The sequence below is a fragment of the Macrobrachium rosenbergii genome, chromosome 10 (genome assembly GCF_040412425.1).
Source record: "Macrobrachium rosenbergii isolate ZJJX-2024 chromosome 10, ASM4041242v1, whole genome shotgun sequence".
NCBI lineage: Eukaryota > Metazoa > Arthropoda > Malacostraca > Decapoda > Palaemonidae > Macrobrachium > Macrobrachium rosenbergii.
Window position 1 is genome coordinate 41,459,540 of NC_089750.1, and position 19,487 is coordinate 41,479,026.

The window sequence follows — 19,487 nt, forward strand, 5'->3', positions numbered from 1 at the left end:
ATCTCGAACCAAGACTTTTTAGTCATTTTATGAAGACAACGGCACAACCAAACGTTTGGAGACATGGTTACGTAGAATCCCTTGTCAGAGGCAAGTAAATGTGGCATCTAAGACTATCTTGATGCTATGAATAGCATCGCAAGTACTACATACTACAACCAATGACGAGAATTAGGTTGCAGGAGGGAGTGCTAAGCGCCCCAAATACCTGTTCCATTTGTATATCGTCCGTTTAGTGGCTGTTGTAATCATTTATTTATCTTCCAAAACTTAGAAGCTTTGGGTTTTGGCTCTTTGAATATAATTATAGTACTCAAGCATACAAGTACATCAAAGAGAGAGACACTAGGTGGCGTTATCATTAGCAGATGTGCAGTCTCTGTCTGGGCATTCAGATGGTATTCGGAGCTTCAGCTCTGTTAAAAAAAAATAAGTATAGAGCGAACGCTCTGTTGAGGTATAGAAAGACGGAACCATTTAAAAAAAAAAAATATGTATATCGTGAATTCTCTTTTAAGGTTTAGAAAAATGCCAGTGATTCTGCGAACTCGAGTAATTGGCAGTGGCTCGTACTTAGAACTGAAATAAATATGCTATACCAGCTCCGGGATTTGGAAATAAAGTGTGCCCCCTTCATGTTACTTTTTGCCCTTTAGTGACCTTCTTTCATACCATGCTGATGTCGATATTTGTTGAATTGCGTGTGAATGGATGCTTCTTTCGTGGTCCGTTATTCTAGTCCTCGAGAACGTCACTTATAAATATTTTCTTCTTCTGTCTTTCATCTTAGAGCGGATGACTCCTTAGGGGATGAACATTCCGGTTCTCGACATGTTTTTAGAGTGAGGTTGCTAGGTTCATGCTCTTTTTTCCAGTGTCTGTGACCCACCACGGTTAACTAGCCACCTGGTGCATATTTCTCTTGTCAGGCCAATTTGAATGCAATGGAATTTTCAAGAAATAGAGCTTTATCCTTTCGATCGATCTGGGTCTTACTTGTGAGGCAAGTTCGCTCCCTAACCACAGCAAAGTAACACACACACGTGTATGTGTGTATATATATATATATATATATATATATATATATATATATATATATATATATATATATATATATATATATATGTAGTGTGTCTTTTTAGATATCTGTATTTTCGGATTAGTGAATATTGTTGTCAGATTTTTTCTTTAAGCCTACTTACATTTAAAAAAAAAAGTCTTGATTTCGTTTTATTGCACAGACATACAAACTTGCATAGCGTCTGGTGCTCGGTTTTATTAGATCATTCTGTTTTACATGTTAATTGCTGCGGTAAAATGCCGTGTAGAACAAAGATGATGCCTCCTATCGAGGGCTTAATCTTAGACGGATATTCGTGATCACATCGCGTGACTTTGTTTCTGGTATACCCTCTCTCTCTCTCTCTCTCTCTCTCTCTCTCTCTCTCTCTCTCTCTCTCTCTCTCTCTCTCTCTAGCGCGCGCTTAAGCTTGAGCTTGAGCTTGTTCAGGCTTCATAGGCTTAATTGATGGGAGTTCATTTTGAGGGATGGGGCGAGGTGGCTGGGGATTAGGAAGGCCAAGTGAATCATTATAGGACCGTTATTCTTTGTTGGAGAGACAAGTGATCAAGTCATCATTGGTGGAAGGAAGGGAGCGGGGATGCCGCACTTCGAAGAAAGTGAAGACGAACGGAACGAGGACACAACAAAATAAAGGCGTGTTGGTATTTGTTAAGTGGTGTAGTTCCTTATACGCAGTGTATGTCTAACACACGTTGCAGAGTTTGGGATCTTTTCATAGTTGCTCGTTGATGTAGTCTTGTAGTTTATTCTCTTTTTTTAGTATGTGTAACTGACATTATTTTTTTCCTCATACCTAGTGGGAATGATCAGGCTCTTCTCAGTTCTGTGGCTACCCTGCTTGTGTTGCGTTATTTTTAACTATGAACGGAAAGTGGCAATGCCCTGATGGGTGTTACAGCTGCGTAGGTTTTCTCCCTCCCCACTTGATGCCATTGACTGCCACCTCCACCTATTCCTTCACTGACTTCATCCCGTCTTCAGGTAGGGGTCTTGGCTGGCGGTGTTCTATTGCGCACATACGCACACACACACACACACACACAGTCACCTCAGTCCCACCTATTTGGCCGTCATACCTGACCCGGTTACCTCAAACGACGCGTCTCTCTCAAAGGTCGCTTTTGGTTCTTTCAGTGGTGTCGTTATCTCGTTCGTCTGTCCGATTGAAAGGGTTATCAATACGCGGACTTTGGTATTTATCTTGGTACATTTGAAAGAAAACAGGTAATTAGTGTCTGTCTGATATTCTGCAGCTGCACCAAAATAAACTCACACGGAGTGTTGTCTGGAGTTGATGGTTTTTCTATGCGATACTCTAGAGAAGAAACGAAATCCATATTTTTAAACATGGAGAAATAACGTGCCGTTTAAAAACGCCTTAACCAAACAGTTAAAGTGGTGTGCTGTTTTTTTTTATTTACTTTAATGAATCCACTGGAACGATGTGTTCTGTTGACGAGATGAAGCAGGGAAATGTCTGAGTTATTGTATTTAATAAGAAAGTAATTCCTGCAAGTCCAAGATGATAATATCAGGGTTATTTGTTACGAGAAGGCCATTGCTATGGAAGAAGCAACAGAGTGTGTACACCGCGGCGATGGAGAACATTTTGTTGAAAATGAAGGAAATGACAACCAACAGGCGATTGTTGTTAGGAATGAGTATGATTCTGAAGATGTCCTCTTGCAAGCTCTCGAATCCATCTTAGAGGAGGAAAAAGAGGACACATTTTTGTTGAATGTCATCAAGAAAATGGAGTTGTCTCCGCCAGTTAGGTGGTCCTCTGAGGAATTATTGCAGTCTTGTCAGTGCCTCATAGAAAATACTTGTTACGCAGAAGATTCGTGTGATCTGGAGGCGAGTGAGTTTATGGCCGAGGGCGTTGAACTGAAAAAACCTTGTTCGTCGGGGGATATTTACAATGATGTCCAAAATGAGCGTTTAGTCCCCGTGTCTCTGCCATGTAGAGATAATTCGTTATCTCCTCTACCTATAGTTTTTCCATCACTTGATGGATTACCGAAGGGTGATATTGGTCATTCACTGAACTGTGATGCGAGTTTTGTGAAAGAAAATCGATATACCTTCATGCATTGCCTTTCTGACGAAGCAAGCACTGAGGAATCTTCACAGAACAAGCGTCACGATTACGAAATCCCTGGCCCCGTTCCTCTCCTTTCATCTTTTCCTTCCGTCTGTTGTTGCCGCTCCTTTTATTCATCGCCGTTCGCTTATTGCCCGTGCTTGCCTCCTGGTGGAAGTAGTGAAGGAGGACAGGGAAGTCATCGTGATGCCAAATATCCTGATGATGCCAGTGGCTGTTGCACTGCCTTGTTTACTTCACCGTCATTTTCATCGCATACGTCACCTACTTGGTGTTGCTTATCACCTGCAGTGACCGTAGGTGCCACGGTAACTCATCTCCTTAAGCCGGGCATCATCCCTACCGTAACTGTTGCTCCATTATCTGCAGCTTCTGTCTCATTTCCTATCGCAAGCAGATGTACAATTCAAAGTCCTTGTTATGTAACTCTTCAGTTACCTGTTGGCAACAACATTCATTGTGGAACGCAAACAAAGGACAGCAAATCATTAGCTGTTTGCTGTGGTGTAGGTGAGTCCGTAAGCAGATCATACCCAACACACACGACTTTCAAAGATGACGAATTTGATGAAAAGGAGAAGGGCGACAAAGAAAGAAGAAAGAAAGAAGCTTGCTCTGTGACTGTTAAAAATGTCATTTGGGGAACAAGTTGGCGTCGTGGTAGTGACATGAGTGACTCCTTGGCCACGGATCTTTCCTCCTCCCGAGACTCTGTTTTTGACTTTGATTTGGTTTCTCGTGTTCCCTCAAACGGTCCTCCTCTGCTGTCCGATACAGAGGACGAGGGCTCTTTCCCGAGTTTCGAGACGTGTGCTTCTTCGTGGGATGAATATGGCGACACCAGCAGTCTTGATAGTGAGCGACATTGGTGTTCTTGCAATAGTGGCATTGGCACTCTTTCCACCGATGGAGAACTAGGAATCGATGCTTCAGAGAGTGATTACAAAACGGGGAAAATCTCCCCATGTGCGGAAGCCGTGTGGAAATGGAATCCTTCCTATAGTAAATGTGACAGTGAACGTGGAAGGCAGTCGTGTAGTAACTATGTTGAAGAGGATGATGTTTGCAGTGACAGAAATGCGGTGACATGCCACGTAAAACGAATGTGCTTAATATGTCGGTATCCCGGAAACTCCTTTCTTCCTCCTCCTCCTCCTCCTCCTCCTCCTCCTCCTCCTCCTCCTCCTCCTCCTCCTCCTCCTTCCCCCTCTCCTTCCTATGAGGAAGGGATCGTGTTGTTCGAGCCTCAGTGTTGCGACGCCACATGCCAAGTTGCGACGGGAAAGGGCTCTGATTTTAAGGGAACGGAAGCTCTTTATACTTCATCGAATCATTCATCTTTTTCAGTAGATTCTAGTCCCTTTATCCCTCCATTTTCGGCCTCGTTAGATTCTAATCCCCTTATCCCTCCATTTTCGGCCATAACCAATACTGCCATTTGTTCCTTGTTTGATGAAAAGAAAGCATCATGGGTTAAAATCAAAACGGAAGAGATAAAAGAGGGACAGAGTGTCAGCCTTTCGGAGCATCTTCGTTCTTGTCAGTTTGAAGGTCATTTTCGGTTTCCAGTGCCTTATTCAACGGAACGATCTTCACATGAGGACCGCATCGTGCTACCACCATGGCGTGACTCTCTCATGACGAGTGGTCCTTCCAAGAAAAAGAATTGCGTAAGGGAAGCGGAAGTAAGGATGAAGGGGACGGATGGGGATGCGTTGGGAGGGGCAGAAAATAGGAAGGATGAGACTGCCACACCTAACGTAGTGCCACAACGACCGGCACTGATACCTTTCTCAGTGTCTGCTGAGTCGCGCCCTGAAAAGCTAGTCCATTCTTCTGCTTTCGTAGAATCCTCTCAACTAAAGCCTACCAGATGCTGTCGTGAGGATGATAGCGGAGTGAAAGAAGAGAGCAGGGAGGGAATTTTTGGTGACCTTGGCGTATCGATGGCCAAGCATCAAGGTCAAAAGCAAGTAGCGATCAACTGTAACGAACGGCATCCATGGAATTCACAAAGTGTAAATCAACATGTATCGCCAGGACACGTGAATGCTAAGCCATCTGTGTTGTTATCGTCGTCCTCAGCGCTGCCGGTTTCTTCCCAAGACATGAAGAATGAAGAGCAGCAGTGGTCATCACCTCGCCCGACTTTAAATCTACAACACGATCGTGTGGCTGTTAGTCCTTACAACGATAGAAGTGATCATTTGAGAATTCAGGTTGATAACGGTGGGTCAGGTGAAAGAAAAATGTCTTCCCAAAACCATTTATTAATAAGAAATTCTGTTATTAGTGGAGATAATGCCATAAAAAGGAAAAATTCAATTCGTGAAACTGTTGTGGGTGAAAGTGCTTTGTCGGATGTAGATAATGGAGCACCGAAGTATTTAGCGAAGGAGAAAAAGGCAGAACCAGAAGTGTGTGGTTTTGTTAACCTACCATCTTTGCATTATAGTCAGGTTTCCCGTATCGTTAACAACTCCGGTAGTGCAGAAATGCCCTCTCCTACTGCCTCATACTTAACCTTTGCTAGTGCCTGTGGTTGCGATGTTTCTACGTCGGATTTGACTAACAATGGATTGACGTCTCTCATCACTCCAAGTTGCTCATTACCTCACTCTCTCCTCTCAGTTCCTTCTCCTCCCCCTCTCCCGTCCCTCCCTCCTCCTCAGCAGTTGCCGCCGCCGCCGCCGCCGCCATCACTGCAATCTCTGGCATCACAGGTGCAATCACAGGACAATGATAGTACAGTGCCAAAAAATTTGCATAGGGCACGTGAGCCTCTTCTACCTTCTCTGCCTACCCCCCCACCTTCCCTTGAGGCCCCTTGTCATAGGCCATCAAGAGCTAATCCCTTAAGGCGCATTCATTCCTTGATTTCGATAAAGGAATTGTGTAAATTGTTCCCTTGTGATTGTTCGTTTCCTCTAAGTGATTCCCTTAGGTTATCAGCAGACCATTATTCATTACCTAATTTAAAACTCCTTTCCGTTCTTAAAGGTGGCTGTATAAGGAATATCTCTGTCAAAAGACGTTTCGTTGAAGGTGGTGTTAAGAACAAGAAGTTCGACGCGGGTAACAGCTTCACTGCCACAGACAATATTCGTATATCAAACGGTGCCTTGGATAGGAGGAGGAGGAGGAGGAGGAGGAGAGCCATGAGTAGAGGAGGTGCGTGCCTTGATGCAAATAACTTCTCCGATAAAACTGATTGTTACGTTTCTCCGCCATCACGGCTGCCTTCACCGTATCAGGACTCCCTACCACTTGACAATGCGGAGAAATGTGTTTTGGTAAGGGCGCTGCCAGCCACAGTATTAAGTACAAGTGATAGACATTCGTTAAATAATCCTCTTCCTTTACCGTTTTTTAACTTTGTGAGTGCCAATTCTCATCTGTCATATCTCTCAAAGCACAAGGAAACGGAGAATAACAGTGAAAGCATAAAGATAACAAAGGAACGGCGGCTCTCAAGTTGTATTAACCTCCGTTCAAGTATTGACGAAGAGAAAAAAAGCGAAAGAAGGCCAAGAGAGAGAAGTGCGCCGAACCACAGCCACGACGACCTAGTCTCTTGGCGGCACCCTGGTGGGAGTGAGTGCCAAGTGCCAAAACAGAAGGAGGAGGAGGAGACTGGCACTGTTAGTGTTGGAGGGTGGAGGACCTCGGGTAGTTGTGGAGATGGCACGGTGGGGGAGGCACTCGGCGATGTTGCGCTGTGCTTTGGGCAGGTGATAGGCACTGTGCAGGTGTTGATCGGAGAAGCAGTGTGCCACTTTCCACTCTGTGACAGCCAGGATCATTGTGATTGTAATGAGGAGGAGGAGGAGGAGGCCCATGATTGGGTACTGACCATGAGTGATGACAATGACTGGGAACTTAGTATAAATAGTCATGATGCTGATGGTGAATCAGTGACCATGAATAGTGACAACGGCAATATGGCGGCGGTGGGTGCCTCACATTCCACCCCTCCAAATTTTAGGCGTCATTCGTCCAACGTCTCAAGACTGCCGAGTTCTCTGTATGGATTTAAGATTGCAAATAATGAGCAGAAGAAAGTGAAAAATTTGATACCTCTCTTCAGTAGCAGCAAAAGCTCATCCGCTCGTGACATCAACAATACTGTTACTTTTCGTGTAAAAGGCGACTCGACTTGGCAGAATAACGGGAATAAAACAAAAAGAAATTCTGATGTTTGTGATATGTATATGTATAGGGGAGCTGACGGTGCTATTGCTGGGGGAGGTAGTGGAGTATTAGGAGAAACAGGCGATTTCGGAGATGTCAGCTGCGGGGGAGTCATTAAATTATGTGGCGTTAGTCTAGGATCCCGCCCTTCGTCTCCAGATACTAGTTCAGTATTCCGCTCCCGTACCTTACCAAGAAAGTCTTCTCACCTACGGCTGTCGTCGTTGCCCCCGTCTCCTCAGTCGTTCACAGCGACCTGTACCGATATCCAGGACAGTTTTTCTTCATCACCATTTTCCCCGCGATTACCGCAGGTCTCCGATGAAAGCCCTCATAAAGACTCTCCAGTGCTGTTCTCGCCGCACCCTTCCACTGATGGTGATGCAGTGGCATATAGCACTAAAGATGAGAGCCTCAGTGATGAGGATACCACGTATGGCGCCGACATTCAGTATCCAGTTCCAGCTGTTCATACGAAGTTGAGTCACTTCCCTCGACCACCCGAGAGTTGGTCTCCGTATCCCCCTCCTCCTCCTCCTCCTCCCCCCTCTTCTCCTCCTCCTTCCTCTCCTCCTCCTCCTCCTCCTCCTCCTCCTCCCCCCTCTTCTCCTCCTCCTTCCTCTCCTCCTCCTCCTCCTCCTCCTCCTCCTCCTCCTCCTCCCCCCCTCCTCCCCTCTTCCCCCCTCCTCCTCCTCCTCCTCCATATAGTGAAAATATTAAAGGGCAGAAGTCGGAATGTTTTCAGAACGAGAAAAAATCGAAAACAAAACACGCAGAAAGTTTTGTTCCTCATATTAAGTTACCCCAAAATCAGTCTCAGGATACACCAGTAAAAGCTCAGAGCTCTAAAGAAATTATCAGCTGTACTAATGTCCTAGGAGCACCAGCGTTAACAGAAAAATATGAAGCTGGTATAGGCGATGAACCATCACTGGATGATGTCTTTTTAAGAAATAATGAATTTGAAAATATGGAAGGACATAATTATGAGTCGAAGCCAACTTCTTGTCGGGTGGAGATTAAAACGTTGCCTACAAAGTCAGTGCATCCAGAAGTGGTTTCCTTATTTACCCCCGGGGACAGACAGTCCAACAGAGAAATGAATACAACTGTGCAAGATGATGACAAAGACAATGTTCTTTTTGAGAGTGACACCTCATCTTTCGAAGAACTACAGGAAGTTTCAAAGCCAAAAAAATGTGAAAATTATGTTTCCAGTAAAGAACTGAATCGTGTTAAATGTAACCAAGATTCACTCATGGTAATGCATACGAGCCAACCAAGTAGTGTAGACGAACCGGTATCATTTGGGACGGAAAATTTCCATAAAACATGTTTTCATTGTAGTGATAATCTCTCTAGCAATGAGTATGGCGTTGCTGTGAGAACATGCAGAGATTTTCCTTTTGAAATAATTGAAGAAGAGACGAAGTCGGGAAGCATTAGTGATTTTAATGTGATAGAAAAAGGCGTAGCATCATCTGAAATGTCGAAAATATCCAGAGAACTGATGACTAGGGAGAGGCGGCATTCTTCTTCCGAAAAAGAGCCTTTGATCATTGTTGAAAAGGTATTGCCGATTTCGGAACAAATACACAACAAATCATTTGAAGAAAAGGATTTTGTTTGCACTAAAGAAAACAAGGAAAGAGAGCTGACAACGAAATTTCGACATAATTCTGTTAAAGAAAAACTTTTTTCGATAGCTAACCTTAATCCAGTTTCAAAAAGAACTTCAAGTGGCCCAGCTTGTATGACTCCTGAAAAGGGTCTTCAAATTAGCTGTGAAGAGCCTCCTTGTATAAAAGAAGTGTCAAATTCAAGTGTACGAAGGTCCTCAGAAAACACTGATGACAATTTTCCAAAGTTTGTACCATGTACTGCTCTTGAGAATTATACAATTAATGAAAGAGAGTCGTGGACAAAGGGAGAAAATAGTATTGTTTCCACTACAAAATCAAATGAGATTAAGGAAGAACCATTGACCTTTTTAGAAACTGCTTTTGCCTGCAAACATTCTGCGGGAGCAGTAAGTGGTAAATCCTCAGTAGAACCTTGCATTTCTGAAGAAACGTTTTCTAGAGAGATCGGAATCTGCGGATTGGTAGAATCAGATTCTGAATCTGAATCATGGTTAGCAAGCATGAAGTGTGTTAATGGTTTGCAGCCAACCTTGTCTGATGTGTCATGTTTTGAGGGTACGCCTGCATTGTTATTAAAACCAAAACATGAAGAAACTAATTTTTCAGACAAAAGTAAAAAAAAGAATAATATGCAGCTACTGGGAAATAACGAAAACCCTGCTGCCGATTCTTCCTGTCGAAAGGCAATAAATGAAATTATGGAAGATATAGAAACTGTGATACCTCTGGATGATAGCGAATGTAATACAAGAAGAGAATTTGTAACAGAGTCCTGTAGAAAAGGAAGTGGACTAAACAAAGGAGTAGAAAATATGATTAAAATTGATTTGAAAGAAGTTCTTAATGCAGGTATGAATGACACAGGAGCAGATAATGCAGAGCATCGAGAAGGTAGTTTAGGCAAAGAAACATCATTTGGTCGCACAGCAGTTATCAGTGAAAGGGCAGCTATAATTACTCAGCAGCAAAGAGGTGCTCGTCAGACTCGTACCACTCATTTCCCTCTTGATATCATTTGCAATACAAAAATGCATTATCAGCAGACTCGTCAAAAGTTAACAGTTTCTGAATGTGCTCCTTTAGAGCAAGAAGATTGGACTTGTAGGTTATCTTCATTAGATGATGGTCACCCTCCAGGACATAATAGTGCACCTGGTTGCACAACAATGAGATCGAAATCAGCTTCAAGAATTGGTTCTGGTCTCATCAGGCAAGAGATGGGAGAGAGTGAACACAAAAATGTCATGGGACCAGAGGTAAATCCATTCACACATCACCAGTCAAGGGTTGAAATTGGTATCAGAAAAAATATACCATTACCTCCCTTTCCATGTCCACCTGTGGCCCCTCTTGATGCTGCTCTTACTAACAGGATTAAGTTGACTATAGATTCATGTAATAGATCTCCATCACCAACAGGCAGTATATCACCAAAAGTGTCAGTTTTGGATGAGACTTCAACAATCAGTGTAATTACGTCAGAGGTTGAGTCGGAAAAATGTTCAGATATTAATGATGACAGTGTTTCAGATGGAAACAGGCAAGATGTTTCCACTCAGAAGGATGACATCAAAGAAAATGTTGCAGTATCTGCAATATGTGGTAAAGTGTCAATGCACACAGCAGACATCAGTAGAGAAAAGTATGTAGAAAATGGTGCACATCCTGGCCACAATGGAAATACTGCAAGTGTTTTAGGTAATGCAAAGGAAGTTTGTATAGACAAAGGCTCAATTTTGGAAGGATCTTTAGCAGAGTCTGCCAGTGAAACACTCAGCTGTGATGAGGGCAGCATGTATGATAATGAATTTGAATCTAGAATAAAACTAGCACATACAGATTTGAAGACTCCTTTCACAGCAACAAAATCTCACATCACTTTTGCAAAGTCAGAAGCTAATTCTTCAACTAGCACATTACTGCAGCCAGATTCTGCAGACATAAATATTTTGAAATCTGCTGTTCATAATAAAAGAGCTTCATTGCTACTTTATGAAACAAATCTTTTGTACATAGATGAAGGAGAATCAAATGTAGATTTAATTTGTGCTGAAACTGTCACCCCATCAAAACTACAGGAGTCTGAGTTTCCTTCACCATATGAAGAACAGAAATCTAAATCAAAAGATTCAGATAGTTCCAGTGGTAACAAAAGAACTAGAAAAGATACAGAAGAAAGTTTGTTTCAAAACAAAAAAACTGATATAGAAAGTATGGTAATGGAAAGTATACAAGCGCAGAAATCGTGGAAGGACGAACGTAGAAGCAGTCAGTTGAGCAATTCAGAATTGATGAATGAATATAAACTAGATAAAATTCCAGGGTGTGAAGCAGGCTCTAATGAAACTGAGAATGAACCCAAATTTTCAGAAGATATGGAACCTGGGTTAAATGGAAAAGTTCCAGAAGAAAATATTGTACAATCACAAATATTAAGGATAAAAACTGATATGAGTTCTACATCAGTTTTGGATAAACCAGTTCTTACAAAAGAAGAGTCAGAGCTTAATGTAGGTGATGGCTTGAAAATGAAAATAAGTTCAGATTCAGTGGTACACAAATATTTACCAAGAAATTTTATAAAGTTAGATACCATAAAGTCAGATGTGTTTAAAAATGATAGCAAATTAAATTCAGAGTCTTACTACTCTTCTAAATCATCACCTACACCAGTTCCTGAGACAGAGGAACTTGTTAAACAGTTAATTCTAGGACTGATTGAAGAGGCTGTGCAATTTAGTGAGAATAAAGGCTTGATTCAAGATGAAAAGCTTGGAGGTTGTTTAGGTATAAAAACAGTAGATTCTGGAAATAAAGCTTCTAAAGAATGCCCTGAAAAAAGGTTGTTATTAGGGAGGGAAGAGTCTGCAGAGGAGTACGAACAAGCTCTGGAAGTAGTTACTCACGACCCTGGATATGGTTGTAGTCATAGTTCTGGTAATGTTGCTGCTGTGGTGAGAGTAGGTATTCCAAGTTATCAGCACTGTTCTTCACTAGAAGATGATGAAACAGAGGAAGTATTTGTTGATGCAAGGGATGATACAAATGAAATGAAAAGAACAGATATTAATTGGCACAAAAATAAACATTCCATTTTTGCACCGGTGGATCTTCAACATCCACAATTTTGTGAGGGCCAAGATAACCCTGCTATAGCAGTCAGTTCATCAAATGCTTTTTCAAACATGTCAAACCCATTTATTCCAGAAAGAGAAATAGCTAACACAGATAAGAACACCAGTATTGATGGAAAGAAATCTTCAGAGTGCCCGAAAACTGCAGGTTCGGATACTGGCCAGCTACTTGCACTGAAAACAAACAATGGGAATATTCATGAAGAAGGCTTAGTATATTATGATGAAAACATCACTGATCCTGACATACTTTCACCAGTGTGTTCTTCATCCAGTGGTTGTGAAATGTCTTGGACTAAAGGAGCTGGACCTGTTGCATGTAGGGATTTATTACCCCTTGAAGAAGATGAAGAAGTACGTTGGCAAGCATTGTTAGCTGTAAATCCTCCTGACAGTGATGAAGAAAGAACTGGATATGAAAGTGATGAAGATTTTGACATAATGGATGCAGAAATGCGTCGACTGGAAGAAAAACTACAACAGTTTGAGCGTGAACTTAATGAAAGTAATGATAAAGATGAAAAAATCCTTTCCCATAGAAAGGCTTCATGTGTTCCTTTACTACTCAGATCACAGGATTTAGAGGCTTTAAGAATATCTCCTCTGCCTGAAGTGTATCCAGCAGTCTGTACTGCGAAGACCAAGCATCTTAGTTTGATGAGTCGTCTACAGGTTCAGGAATATGAAGAGTCTTGCAGTGGGTCTGGTAGTGACTCTGATACAGATGGATCATCAGGAGACTCTGCAGATTTTTTTTTTGTTAAAACAAAAATAAAATTGAAGCCTGGTGATCGCAAATGTCGTTCATTAGATCAGAAACGACCAAAAAATAACAATGTTTTAAATGAAACTAGCAACATTGATATTGGAAGTTCACAGCAATTCACATGTGAAGAAAGATTAGATTTGAGTAGCTTAGCCTTACCAGGGGAAGCAGTAGATGATGATACTATTTGTAGCGGTTGTAATGCACCTGATGAAAGTATTCCTCCTCCTGCCAATTTTGGAAATATCTCTGAAGCTAAACTTGAAGTTAATGATAATGTTTGTCTGCAAGAAAATCCTGGGTGTATTCCCTTAGCTGATGACAAAAGCATTTGTGATGATGTGATAAGTTGCACCAGTGAAAAAATCCTTCTTGGGTATATTTGGCATGAGGATGATGGCATGGCTGCAGTTGATTTTGAAGGATTAGAAGAATTCTATGGTTATGAAGGAAAAGGTGCTCTTATGATTATGTTCGAGGATGATACGGATGAAAATAATGTATGGGAAGGAACTCCTAAGGATGCTGAATTACAGTGTAATTGTCAGGTCTTGTCTAATGAGCCTTATCCCATTGATGATTTGAAAGGAAACGAAAGGTCTTCAGAGCCCGGCCCACACAGTGTATCTTCAAAGTCTGAGAGGACATTTGTTTCAGCATTCAAAAACAGTTTAAAGAAAGCTACCAAGTACTTGGGACCAAGGAATGAAAATAACTGTAAGAAGAGCAACCCTATTAATTGCCAACTTTTTGAGTGGCAAGCATCTGATAACAATAATACTCTGGCTGGTCATGAATCTTCCCTTATGTATTCTAATGTTCCTTCTCCACTGGATGGTGAAAGTCATTCAGGAGTTTATAATGTACAACGAGCTCAGCTAACCCCAGCTGCAGTATTTTCTCCTTTCAGCTCAGGAGAATACTATGCCACACCTGCTGTTTGTGTTAATACATCTGATGAGGATGCAGTAAGCCCCACAATTCCACCTACATTGTTACCCCCAGCACCACCTCCTCGGTGGGTTCAGTGGAATCCCTCAGTTTTTAAGGGGGCTTGTTCACAACAAAAAGACTGTTGCATTCAAGATATGCCTTGGTATCCTTCTGCTTATGCCTCTACGTTACCACGATCTGCTCAGGTGTGTAAAGAGTTGCCAACTCAGTCACTTCCTACAGGGACATCACCAATTGCTTGCAGTCCTGCATCAACATCAGTAGGTAATGAAAATAGTGAAAATCAGCTTTGTCTGGTAGGCATTCCTAGTACTGATTCAATAAAAGGAGAAGTTAACCAACAGTTAGAGACTTTAAAAGGCCAGGAATATAGTGATGTTTTTGTGCAACCATGCCCTGCAATATCAGATTCTGAAAGTTTCAGTAATTATGTTGATAGTGGAGAATTAGTTATTGACAGCCATTTGCCTCTTACAAGAGGATGCAATGAAAACTCTTTTTGTGAGACCCAGTGTCAGTGTCCTGACCAAAGGGTTGTAGAATGTAATGTGCTAGATTACCTCCCTCACCTGGACAGTGTTCCCCATCCTTCACCAATGCATAAGCCTACATCTGTTAAGCAGCTAAAACGTAAACAGCAGGAAAAGATCCAGCGAGAGGAAACAGAGGAAGGAATGTCAGCTATAGGCTGTACTTTCTGTATGGGAGTTCCAATTTCTCGTCCGCGGCCACTAGAAAACAGTTCTCACTGGCGCCAGTCCAGCCCACACCCTAAAGCAATCACCGATCGTCGCTCATGGCCCCCCAGAGTAAGTTATCAAATACCATTGATATGGTGGAGTCTACCAGCTTTTCCTTGTTATGTCTCCTACACCCCAGGATCACCTATTTTGCCTGCTCGACTGCCATCAGACCCTGAGTCTTGTAACTCATTGAATCCAGTGTATGGTGATACCTCTCCTCAAAATGAATACAGTAATGTCACCTGTTCATCTCACACCCTGTGCTTAAATAGTGTTATTTGTGCATCTACTCAAAGATGTATTAGTTATGGTTCACAAATGAGAGTGGGTGAAATTCTATCTGATATATCCACAACTAACAATACTTCGGATATATCATATTCCTCATCCTTATCCTTCTCCTCCTCTCACTCACATGACAGTGACCCTTACTGGATGCCTTTCACGCACCATCAGATTTCATTCTTGTCAGATAAAACTGTAGTTCCAGTGCCCCGGGAGGAGAATGGTTCTTCATCCAGTGCTATTAAAAGGTTAACCAGCAGACCGTCCTTGCATCCGACGTGTCTTCCTGTATTAACTACAGTTTATCAAAACTTGGGAAAATTTGATATTTCTCACAGATGTCATAAAGATGAACTAGTTAGTACTTTAAATTCTTCAGAAGACAGCCTTCCTCATGCCTTACTGAACTTGTCACCACTTCATTTTAGTCCATTAGCCAGTAGGTACGTTGTAGGTGATCACCCTGGAATTAATGGTAAGGGACACTTTAATTGTGGCAACCTTTGTGTGGATGTAAAGGATAATGTGCCCAGCAAGTGTATGGAATGTATCAAGCACACTAGAAATAGTTTCTCGATGTCTGCTCATATTGGCATTAATAATTCTAGCCTTATAACATCAGTTAACTCAGGTCTGTTTTCTTATAGTTGTCCATTGCTAATTTTTGCAAGCGTGTTGGATATAACAGGCAATAATATGCCAGTGGAATTTGGTGTTCCTATGAACGAAATTAGTGAGGTTGTTAATCCGAGAGTTGAAAGTGGCAATAAACTACTGCCAGTAAAATGTGGTTCTGTTTCATTGCATTGGCCGACAATTACCAGTTCCACTTCATCAGACGAATGGAAGAAGTCCATTCTCAAATACAGTGCGTCTGAGAGTAATTTAGAGACTGATTCTGAATAATTGTACATTATTAATTTTGTTCTTTTTCGATTTGTGAGGTTACTAATGGCAAGGCTGGATGAGTGCTACAAGTGCCTTCCCATAATGTTGTACCTAACAAGTGAAAATACTCTTTTATTATTTTTTTAGTGAATAAAAACGTTTGTTAAGATAACCAAGCGTCCTGACCCATCCCGTCTCCCTCCAGCTTACCAGATCTACCATTCCTGCCATCGGTGTGCTGTTTTCTTATTCTGTGATATAGAAGCTGTATTATCACTTGGTGTGACTTATTCCTCATTTGTATTACAAGTCATGTCTTCCTGGTTTGATCCTAATTTTGAATTTGTTTTACTTGTTTCAGAAATGATCCAGGAGTGTGCACAACGCTAGCGCACATTAGGGGGAAGTTTTAGGGTCTTTTGCAATAAAATGTATTTATGTAGAAGCATAGTTTTTTTTTATCCTGTACTTGAAGTTTGAAGTATGTTATTTACATATAGGAAATGTAAGGTAAATATATTTATGTGTCCGTAATAGTTCCTAAACGCAGAAAATAGAAAGATTTATTAATATGATAAATAATAAAAAAAAATCACTAAATGACACAGTGTTTAATCTTTTATCGCTGTATTTAGCACTAAGAAAGATTTTTATGTATTTTATAATCGAATGTTAAAAGTTACTGGAAAGTCGAAATTTTTCGTTTCATCCAGCAAGCAGGAAAACCCAGTTGGAAGGACATTTAAACAATATTCCTCTTGGAACTTACTTTTGATATTAGAAAGGATAATTATAAAGTCAATTTTATTGAGCCAAGAGGTTTTTGCTGTAGGTAGTTATGAAATTGTCCAGTATGGTTAAAAGTGCTCAAATTAAATGACCGATTGCTTAACCGTGATCAATGCGAAAAAATTACTTGAGAATTTCAAGAAATAATACTCGATGACCTGCTCAGGCAAGGAGGTTTAGACATGTCCTCTACACAATCCTTGGCAGATTAGTAAGTGATATTGTCATCAGGTGATGCTCTCTGGGCAACATCATCTTAACCGTATGGTTTTCAGTCTCCATTAAAAAAAGAAGAAATAAAAAGTCAAGTCGGCCCCAACAGCACATTTGTCTTATTTGTATGAGGGGAAATGTGTTCATGGCTTTTCATCGTATGTGGGTCATTCAGAGAGATCCTATTGTAGAAATGAAGCTACTGTAGATGAGCTAGAATTAAAGACGAGGGTCGAAATCAGAAAGTCGAGATAAAACTTGAAATGGAAAAGATGCTGAAGTGAAGTTATTGAGTTGTAAGTTATAGTTTACAGCTAAATTGCTAAAATCACAAAACAATTATTCCAACATTTTGCCTACAAAAGAGTCCTTGGTTACATATTTGAAACGCCAAAGGGAAATCCTTAAGCGGCTCTTCTCTTAACACAAAAGTCATGCATCAGTTTATCGGAAAAGAATATGTGAAAGTGTGGGGCAGTCTTAAGGTAATAAGAAACGGTGCATGAAAACACGTGCTTTCTACCAACAGCTGTAAGTCCCTTTTGTAATAGAATGGTATTATAGTAGCTACTATTCATTTTATGAACGATCAAAGAAAAGGAAAAAGAGGTGGCGCAGCCATGATTGCATATCTGGATGATCACTTGCACTCTTAATGATGACAGGTGGTAAATAAGAAATTGGTCTCGTTTTCAGACATCGTACTTCAAATAACGCATTTGTTTGATCTGAGTGTGCTGACGTAAGATTGATTACAACGGCTGAAAATGAAGACCATTAATAATATTTTTCATGTTATATATTTGTACAGAAAGTAGTTAATCTTTTGAAAGAAATTGATAATTTAAAAGCTATCATTTAAGTGCCAAGAAGCTAATGAAATGGAAGAGCTGCTTAAGAAGCCTTAAGTTATAGTATGCCACCAAGTCTGAAGACAAAAGTCGAAGGTAAGTTGTAGTAATATGGTTGGCAGTATTTGCTGAACAGATGGTAAATCCAGCATGAAACTGGAAAATCTTTGATTGAATCACATATAGCAGATTTGACAACTTTTGCGAGAGAGTGGAGGGTAACCTCCCCCACCCCATTACCTGGACCAGTGGAAAAGCAGTGTCATTACTTCCCACGAACATCCAACAAGGTTTTATGACTACAAAACATTGGAATATTATTGTGTTGATGTTCACTGTCACACATTGTACATGACGCGCTTGCACCAGAGATAAAAAAGTTAGCGAGTGGTTTTATTAAGCCATACAGATTAAATTTTAAATGAATGTTTAGGCGTCTTGGCAACCTAAAATTGAGACCTAAGAAGACCTCCTTTTCGAGCAAACAGCATCTATCACATTCCTTGATTGGATATAGTTTTTTTAACGAATTAAAAATTTTTGTAATGTAAAAAACTGTATATTGATATTTCTTCCTAGAAGTTTTTACAGTAAGAAAAACTCATTGATGTTGAGTCTTTGGAGTTAAACTTCTGCCTAACTCTAAACATATAAAAAAGATATAACTAAATATTCATATAAAGAGAACTATACTAAGTAACAGCATCCTGTATCAGGAAGAAGTATACCGTCACTGGGATGGAAATTATGTGATGTGTTCACATCTTGAAGTTGAATTTGTTAGCCATACTTTCAGTGCCATGGCTGAAAGGCACCAGTGTCATGGAAGGGCAAACCCCTAATGTAATTAGTGATCTGGAATTTGAGAATTTGCTTTGTCTAGATCTGTGAATGGTGTATATTTTCACCAAAGTCTGCCTTTACCAATGGAGATGAATGGGAAGGTATGTTGCTGATCCTAGATTGGCTCAAAACAGTAGTAAGTGACTTCGTCAGCAAACATCAGAGTTAAAAGCAATGGACTCAACTACATATAAGGAAGAATCATGTCTTTTTCCATGAGGAAATTTGAATCGGTATCAAAGGTATCTGCTCTTGTGTTTGATGCAGTATTTCGTGATTAGCCATGCTGTAGAAAATACAGTAATTAATAACTGAATTATTAAGGAAGATCTTTTTACATGCTTCGGAACTTGAAATACTGCTCAAAGCTAAAACTAAAAAGACGGTTTTTTGATGACTGTCCAATGCTTCTAAGATTATTTGGAAGATGGTTAATGCAATTCTTTTGTGGCTACTGAAATATGATTACATTATTTCTCCAGCTTAGTGTAGTTTCAGAATAGCATTTTACTATGGAATCCTTTACAATAAAGACCTTTGCATCAGTACAACATCATGTCACTGTTTCCTTTTTATGCACTAAAAGCTTATATTAAACATTACCTTTTAAAAATGCTTGCAAACTTTGAGGTAAGAGGGGACTTGTCACTTTTAGTCAAATCTTTCTTGAAGAATATAACCATTTTAGGTAGTTATATTTTGGGTCAACATTATCAAATATGAGACATCGGGAGAAAGACGTGTCATCTGATAGAATTGAAAGTGTTATACTCTCTGGGTTGGTCTTTATCCTCATTCAAAGATTATTACTTAAGACTTAATAAAGCATTATTTATTGATAAATTTTAATACTTCTCATGGCTTCGTGGATGGATGTGGCTGTATGATAGTCTGAACTCACTGTTGATTAAAAAATGTGTGCTTATCCATTTTTGTTGAAGATGGTGCATTCATTCAGGCCTAAACATACTGGAATGGCTAAGAGTAATTTGTATTTTA

The 19,487-nt window shown here is 40.6% G+C and overlaps 2 protein-coding genes across 8 annotated transcripts in view; both read left to right on the plus strand.

Moving 5' to 3' along the window:
- The window catches only part of LOC136842602 (unconventional myosin-XVIIIa-like), a 1,295,621-nt gene that overhangs the window by 512,797 nt on the left and 763,337 nt on the right, over positions 1–19,487 (plus strand). The gene's annotated exons all lie outside the window — the stretch shown is intronic.
- LOC136842603 (uncharacterized) lies at positions 1,557–16,237 on the plus strand. The gene is given in 3 exon segments (XM_067110183.1): positions 1,557–8,208; positions 8,211–14,685; positions 16,154–16,237. Coding segments are annotated over 3 exon segments (12,042 nt in total). The 5' UTR covers positions 1,557–2,647; the 3' UTR covers positions 16,160–16,237.